Source organism: Haplochromis burtoni, unplaced genomic scaffold (genome assembly GCF_018398535.1).
Source record: "Haplochromis burtoni strain Fernald_Lab_line unplaced genomic scaffold, NCSU_Asbu1 Contig_2356, whole genome shotgun sequence".
NCBI classification, from domain to species: Eukaryota; Metazoa; Chordata; class Actinopteri; order Cichliformes; family Cichlidae; genus Haplochromis; species Haplochromis burtoni.
The window spans coordinates 4,914-13,217 of record NW_024584717.1 but is presented as its reverse complement, the minus strand read 5'-3'; the positions used below and the strand labels follow the sequence as shown (position 1 = coordinate 13,217).

The 8,304-nt window shown below is 40.0% G+C and overlaps 1 protein-coding gene and 1 long non-coding RNA gene across 3 annotated transcripts; both read right to left on the bottom strand.

The window, feature by feature from the left end:
• Positions 1–426: 426 nt before the first annotated feature.
• On the bottom strand, positions 427–1,113 carry LOC106632797. 2 transcript variants are annotated; one of them, XR_006053840.1, is made up of 3 exons: positions 996–1,113; positions 690–829; positions 427–471 (listed from the first exon to the last, which is right to left on the bottom strand). It is a non-coding gene; the product is annotated as an uncharacterized LOC106632797 (long non-coding RNA). The 2 variants fall into 2 exon arrangements; XR_001336017.2 differs by lacking the exon at positions 996–1,113 and having other exon boundaries at positions 690–989.
• Positions 1,114–3,125: 2,012 nt separating this feature from the next.
• LOC102309744 (extracellular calcium-sensing receptor) lies at positions 3,126–8,047 on the bottom strand. The gene is made up of 8 exons (XM_042217622.1): positions 7,353–8,047; positions 6,597–7,128; positions 6,120–6,389; positions 5,692–5,898; positions 5,332–5,607; positions 4,738–4,965; positions 4,519–4,642; positions 3,126–4,432 (listed from the first exon to the last, which is right to left on the bottom strand). Exons 1-8 carry the CDS (start codon positions 7,586–7,588, stop codon positions 3,504–3,506), a joined length of 2,802 nt encoding a protein of 933 aa, XP_042073556.1. The 5' UTR covers positions 7,589–8,047; the 3' UTR covers positions 3,126–3,503.
• Between the last annotated feature and the right edge of the window lie 257 nt (positions 8,048–8,304).

The window sequence follows — 8,304 nt, the reverse complement described above, 5'->3', positions numbered from 1 at the left end:
TGGCTCCGCCTCTGGTATCAACTACATAATCATAATGCAGTATGAGCACGCAAGAATGCCAAAAGAAACGCATAAAAATTGAATTAACAACAAACCTGTTGCCTTATGCAAGAGCCATCCTCCACAAAGATATTCCATTTTTGGAAAGGTTTCTTCCAGAAGTCTAGAAATCTTAGTTAAAAACACAGTTAAGCAGAATGGAACACTAAATGGACTGTGGCATATGATTCAGGCTAAATGAGTCTGCCAATGACTGATTTTAATGCTGACTACACAAACTTACCTCTGTCTCCCCATGCCAGCTTGTAGGAGTTCAAGCTCCTCAGCTGGCAAAGGTAATTTTTGATTTTTGACAGCAAATAAAAACTGAGGCCTGTGGTCTTACTGCCTGCCTTAACAAGCTGCTTAGTAGATGTTAAACATCTCTTTTTACCACGGCTCAAGTGTGATTTGAAATATCCTGGAAATGATCTGTGTGATGAAAATGCAAGAGTTTAAAAAATGCAGTGTTGCATAACATAAGGGTTATTGTTTAATAAAGTTATTAAATATGACATCAGTCCTTAATAGCACATTTTAATTTAAAAATCAATGTTGATAAATCCACAAACCAAATAACTTTAACAGAAAAGATTGCAAAAAGTAAAAAAAAAAAAACCAAAAAAACCCCACACAAAACAAGCAAAAACCATGTCATCTCTTGCTGGATAGTCAGATTTCTAGGCTCCGGCTGCCCACTCTCTGTTGGCCTCCCTGAAGGATTTGTGGACATGTTGTTAAGCAGCAAAGACACCAGATTTCTTACTGTTGACTCAACTGCACCATTACCCTAAAAAACATGATTAGGATACACTGCCTCAGTAAGACAACTACGCTGGTAATTACCCATAAGGCTAGCTTAAACTCTACAGCTGCATCTGTAACTACAATTTCACAGCATATTAAACAGAAAGGACAGCAAATTACTAAATTCACAAAAAAAAATTTAAACTCACCTGATACTGTGGTGTAGTATTATTGGAGCCATTGTTTGATTCTGCCATCTCTTCTTTAGCTGCAGAGTAAATCAAAAATCCCTCTATCTGCAAGAAGGCAGTAGCTAGCGAGCTGATTGGAGACCGTAAGAGCCAATCAGAATTTTTGAAACCAAGTCTGTGATTGGTTGGTTTTGTGGCACACTTATAACGGTGTACAGAGAGTTGAGCGTACGAAGGAGAGAATGTTGTGAGCGCAAGCAACACATTGCGGGCAAGCACAAATGAAAAAACTGAGCGAGAGGGGGTACTATTGTGTGTGTATATGGATAAGCGCAAACACTGAAATACGTTTTTTGCACGCAGCAATGAATTTTGTTCACTCAAATTCAGCTTTTGTACGCTCAAAATAAATTTCTCCTCAAAATGCAACACTTGCACCTGTTGCACCTGCAATTTTTTTTTACGTGCCCTCAATTTTTTTTTCGTGCGCTCAGAATAGTGGCACAAAAATAACGCCATACATCACCGCCATCTGCCATGGACTACCCTGTCTGCTCTGTCTCCGCCATCTAGACCATTGGGTCCTGCCTCATCCCAGCCAGAGGCCTCGGGTTTCAGGTTTCATGTTCTCACATGTCACGTTCTGTGTACCTAGTGTTTAGTGTTTAGGTTTTCCCATTTTAGTTTTTGTTAGTTTAATCTTAGTCTCTCTTTATTTTGTATTTTGTGCAGTCGAAAATAAAAGTCTTGCTTTACGGTCCAGTTCCGTCTCCATTGTCTGCATGTGGGTCCACTCTTTCTGCACTCCACCTGGTCTGCCATCCCAGACCTGACAATTAGTTTATAATTCTTAAATCTTAATCCTAAATCCTTAGTTATTTAATAATTTATATCATGAAAGATAAAGATTCCTTTATTGTAGCTGTAGTTGGGCATTGTACATTGAAATTGGAGCAGACCTTATGTTTCAGCAGAGCTTATGTTTTAGCAGATTAGTATACACACTGTAATGATGGTTAAAGGTTATTTTACTGTGTTAGAAAAAAATGGTAAATGGCCTGCATTTGTATAGTGCTTTATTCAGTCCCTAAGGACCCCAAAGCGCTTTACACTATATTCAGTCATTCACCCATTGGGAATGGCAAGCTACTTTGTAGCCACAGCTGCCCTGGGGCGCACTGACAGAGGCGAGGATGCTGGACACTGGCGCCACCAGGCCCTCTGACCACCACCAGTAGGCAAACGTGGGGTTAGCATCTTGCCCAAGGATATTTGACATGCAGCCAGGTGGCAGCCTGGGATCGAACCACTGACCTTTTGATTAGTGGCTGACCTGCCCTGCCACCTGAGCTACAGCCACCCCAGGTTAGGTTGGCTATCTCTGTGCACTGTTGTTTTTTTTTTAAAGATACATGTTTGGTTGTGCTGCAGGAAGAAGTGAGTTAGTGTGTGCGGGAAAGGGAGGGGGGTTCTTGTTGCCTTTGTCCGGAGCTGGAGGAAGTGGGTTGTACCAGAAGACTCTCCCCGGGAATAACGGCCTGTTTGCCTGTACTTATTTAATAAACTGATAAACTGAGGTCAAAACGCAGGACGCCACGGGAAGTGGCCAAGGGACCATGTAGGTGGGAGTACAAAGGCCAGGGAGACCGACACCCCCACACCACCTCCATTACCACCCAGTGCAGTCGTTGCTGTGGGCTGGACCCAGGCTGGTGACTTTTGCCATGTTCCGGTGACGATTGCAGGGGTGTCCTGTATGGTCCTCCTGGACACGGGGTCCAATGCAACACTGGTCCGACCTGATATCGTCCCAACTGGAGCTGTGCAACCAAGTAATGTGCAACTTAGAACTGTGACTGGTGACCTGGCCCCAATTACAGGGAGGGGAATGTTCCAGTTTAAGGTGGGAGACCTCGGTGTACCTTACGCTGTCTGGGTGGCTGGCGTGCAGTACGCCTGCATCCTTGGACTGGACTTTTTGCAAGCCATCAGTGGTGTACTGGACCTGGGCAAAGGCTTTCTAATACTCCCTGAAGGGAAGAGGGTGCAGCTTATCCCTCGCTCGGTCTGCCACAGGGATCCCAGGATTGACGAGTTTGGTAAACCTTGGTACAAAGGTTAAAACTTATTTTACTGTGTTAGGTTGGCTATCTCTGTGCACTGTTGTTGTTTCTTTAAGATACATGTTTGGTTGTGATGCAGGAAGAAGTGAGTTAGTGTGTGTGGGAAGGGGAGGGGGGGTTCTTGTTGTTGTTGTCCAAAGCTGGAGGGAGTTGAGCTATACCTATAATGAACATTACAGGCCTCTCTCATCTTTTTAAGTGGGAGAACTTGCAAAATTGGTGGCTGACTAAATACGGTTTTGCCCCACTATATGTTTCTCAGTGAACATCAGTTCCAGAAAGACCAAATACCCTGGAATATAACATAACAGTATGAAACCATATTTATTGCTTTGTTCATTTAGACAATGTATTTTTTTTAGTTGCGTATAAGCTTAAATGAAAAAAAATATCTGGATGTTTTCTACTGTATATAAAAAATCTGTGTTCCATTGCGGCGAGCCATTATAGCTTTCTTTGTGTTCAACTCTGGTCTCAACAGGATTATGTAACATTTGGGTCCAAACAGTGTGACCAAGAGTCCAAAACTTGAGGCCAAGATGGCAAATACCTCCACTGCATCTGCATAATTTCCTGGTGAGCTGATATAAACAGGAACAAAGGCCACCCACACAGCACAGAAGATCAGCATGCTGAATGTGATGAGCTTGGCCTCATTAAAACTATCAGGGAGATTCCTCACCAGGAATGCAATTAGAAAACTGAGGAAAGCCAGCATGCCAATATAGCCCAATAACACTGCAAAACCAACAGTTGACCCAACTGCACACTCATAAATGATTTTATCATTGTGGTATTGGGTGTTTTTATGTGGAGTTGGAGAGGAAGAAACAAGCCAGGTAGTGCAAATGGCTGCCTGAATAGATGTAAGAAACAGAACTGTTCCTCTCTGCTGCATAGCACCAAACCACTTCAGACTGGTTCCCCCTCCTGGCTTGGAGGCTTTGAACACAGCCAGAACAACCATGGTTTTTACCAGGATGCATGAGACACAAAGCACAAAGCTGATCCCAAATGCTGCATGCCTGAGTTGGCATGTCCACAGCCTAGGTCGTCCAATGAACAGCAGTGAACAAAGGAAACACAACTTGAGTGACAGCAATAGCTGAAAACTAAGTTCTGAATTGTTGGCACGTATTATAGGTGTTCTGCGATGGTAGAAAAAGATTCCTAGAACAATAACACATATAAATGTTCCCAGCAGTGAAGTTGCTGTCAAGCAAATACCCAGAGGTTCATGGTAGGAGAGGAACTCTGTCTTCTTAGGAACACAGTGGTCACGCTGGGGGTTTGACCAAAAATCCTCTGGACAACTGGTGCACTCCAAGGAATCTACAAAAAGGGGGAAGATGGTATCATACATACTATGTTTAATATGAATCTAATTAAATATGCAGCAGTAAAAGATAAAAACTCACTGCTCTTGTTAGTGGTTTTTCCCTCAGAACAAGGGATGCAGTCAAAACAGCATTTGGGTTCCTCTTTCTTTCTCACCATGTGGGTACCAGGAGGACAGCTCTCACTACATACTGATCGAGGTGGCTATAGGATGAAATTAAATATTACCTGCCAGAATTACATATATTATGTAATACATATATGTGCCAAAATATAAAAGTCTAAAAACCAAATCTAACCTTTTTGGATTCAAAGTTCCAGAAGATTTTGTCTTCATCAAGTATGAGTTCTTCACCTTTGAAAGCAGACCTCTTAACCTCACCCACAGTTTGAATTTTAATGTGTCCATCAGGGAGCCACAACCAGTTCATCACATCATAAATTGGCACCACATCACCATTCTCATCAAATGACACTTGATCACCAAATGGAGTGGTAAAATTGACCATTTCCAAATAATAAATAAGCTGTTAGAAAGGGATTTATAATAAATAAATTATTTTTTCATAGTGCAAACAGTGGCACCTGGTATGAAATAATCAAATATAACATTAAATTGGATTTATATAAACATATAAAATTATTACAATCTAACTCAAAATCAAAGATCGCACATCACTAATACTGCTGTATATGCCTACTGGTTTATGATCTCTCAGATCTAAATATATTAACCATTACTCCAGTTCAGAAGGATGAAAACATCTTTTTAGCTCATTCAAACTTTTTCATGGTTTGTCTTTCGTATTTACTCTACTGTGTGCATTCTGTTCTGAAAGTTATTATAGGGCAAAAGATCTTCTCATTTAATGGAGTGCAATTTGATATCAAACCTGCCACGGTTCCAATGTTTGCAATGTGGCACAGCTGTGGCCACGGAAAGGTCCTCTTCCTGGCTTGCACCGTAACATGTCATCAAGGGAATATGCTAAAGCATATACAGCTTTGTACACATTGTATTCTGGCCGGAGGTTGGAAATATCCAAAAACTCAGAGTCCACATGGTCCAGATCTTCCTCTCCAGTGCATAATGTACCTCTACCTTCTACCCAGCCTGTTGGAGCTGGTGCAAATCTGCACTTAAATGTGAATTCCCAAAACTGATTCACCTGAAATTTATTGAAAATTATTTTTACAAATAATAAAAAATATATACATCTTGGACATATGATAAGAAAGAGTTCAACTCTCACCATGCTATTTCCATAGCTGTTATTGTGATGTAGGTCAGGACGTATTTGTAAGAGGAATTCCCTGAGCCCTGGTATTTCTCCTCGACGAATTGCAATGCCCAGTGTTCCACCCAGATATGGCATGAGCTGAGGTGTTTGGAGCACAGTAGCTTCTGTCCAGGCTTCACTGGCCATCCACTGTAGGCCAGTTAGATTTTGCCTCACTACCTGTGCATTGTATTATACAAAATCTGTAATGTTATATTGTAGCTCAAAACTACTTTAGTGACATAATATTACAGTAGATGCAGTAGATGCTCATGATGCAAATTAATTCTACATGACTAGTTTTTACTACACATTCACACAGACATATAAAACATGTTTTGCACAGTCTAATGATTTTTATTCTTGCAACTAGTAATAATTAAATTGTTTTAAACCCAAACCTCTTCCATAAGGTTTACTATGCGACTATGATGTGCAAAGACAATGACAACTCGAGCTGAGGACATTTTCATCACATTCACAATCCTCCTGAGTTCATCCATGTCTTTGTCCCAGGGTAAAATCTCGAAGTAAGCCAGGCATCCTTCACCCGACAGACTGAGATCAGATTGCAAAGATCTGGCTGCGTGAAGTCCGTAATCATCATCACTGACAAGAAGACCTGCCCAAGTCCAGCCAAAGTGTTTTAGAATCTGAATCATAGCACGTACCTATGTAAATACAAATTAAAGGGTGAGCGCAAAGACAAACAAATCTTTCATACCAGTATTTGCAGATCAACTTCCACAGCACACAGGTAGAATTTTTAGTTTTTTACATCATTATACATTCTGTTAAAAAACAGGTATTTTATTCCTGAAAATACTTCTGTTGTTGCATTAATAATTTAGTGACAAATGTGAAATTGTGCTCCTGACCTGGAAAGCATCACTTGGTATTGTTCTAAAGAAGGATGGATACTTTTGACGGTCAGTTAGGCAGGAACAAGTGGCAAAATAACTCACCTGTGAAAAATACACATTATGTATAAATATCCAAAGTCTGTACTCCTTTATTATTTTTATCATGTTAGCTCTATTATTAAGTGGCTTTATATTTGCTATGAAATCAAAATAATACAAGGTATCTATTACAAGATTAAGAAGACCACTTACCATGGGTACTCTGTACAAACCTAAGACGTTGGAAATGGCAATAGAATGTGTAGAGGAAGAATCACCCACAATCCCTATGACTGGAAGATTTCCAGTACATCTATTATCTAATATAATGTTTTCCTCTTGACCACTGACTAATGACAATGCTGCACGGAATCCAATTCCAAGTGTGACACAGTTATCATAAAGAGTATATCCAAGAGTGACATTTGGCAGCAGGTTGGAGTTTCTGTTGATCTCATCAATAGCAAAGGCCATGGTTTGTGCCTGCCTAAATCCTAATTCATAAAAACTAACAAAGAAAAATACAACAGAATACTTGGAAAACATGTTACACAAATACTGTTATAAACCACAATTAAAGGGATTTTTAATGACAAAAAAAATACAAAGAAGATGTTTCATTCCAGACAAGGCATTTTTTCAAATGTATTAATGCAGAGAGTACTAGATATAAGATGCATATCAATAATAGGTTTTCGCTTTTGTTTTCACTTTTTTCCCTGACATACTTACCCATGGCAAGTAGGCTGTTGTGGCTGTGAGGTAAAAGACAGGTCAGCAACGCTTGAAAAAAAGTGGACTTGAAACAGTCCACCCAGAATGACATCTCCACTCTTGTGCATGCCATTTAGATGAAATTGTCTCTGTAACTGACAGGAGGAGGGAAACAGAGAAGAGGCTACAGCAGAAGAAAAATAGAAATACAGCAAAATGAATAAGAGCAAGTTGGTTTGTAATAATGACCACATGACAGCTTTCTGACTTTCTGAGTCTAGTCGTTAGGTTTTATTGTTTTGCCATTCCCTTTTATTGACATGCTGTGTTGACTAATCTTGCATACCACCCATAAGGGAAAAACAAGGAGCAGTGTCAGGACCTAAAGGACATGTCATTTGAGATTACGTTTGTATGCAGGTAGACCTCGATAACACTGCAAGTTAATTAGTTATCAACAAGGACTCAGCTCTTTTGTGTGTTTTTGTTTTGTTAATTTAAATTTTATATTTTTTAGTCAATATAAAGGAAGAATTAATAGTCTTGTGGTTGATCCAACGTGGCAAGTAAGTAAATAAAATGTTATTTAATAGCACCTTTCAAAATAAACCTCACAAAATGCTTCACAATTAATTCCAGAACATGAAAAGAAAAGTTAACCAAATGCAAGTCTTAAAAAAGAGACCACCAAATTCAGAGATCTTCATCTTAGACAGGGACAGCCCAGAGTCTAGAGGTTTCAAAAGCTCTTTGTCCTTTAGTTTTCAGCTTCTTATGATGTCTAGCCAGCAGATCCTGCTTTAAGAGTTAGCAAATGCGGCAAGGAGACCAAGATCTTCCATTACCAGCACAAAACAAACGTCAGCTATTTCTTTATGTAAGTGGTTGGAGGACAGCCTTAAAATAAGTAGGACCTTGACCAGAGACCAGTTATGTTTTAATTATAGTCAGCACATGGACACATATAGAC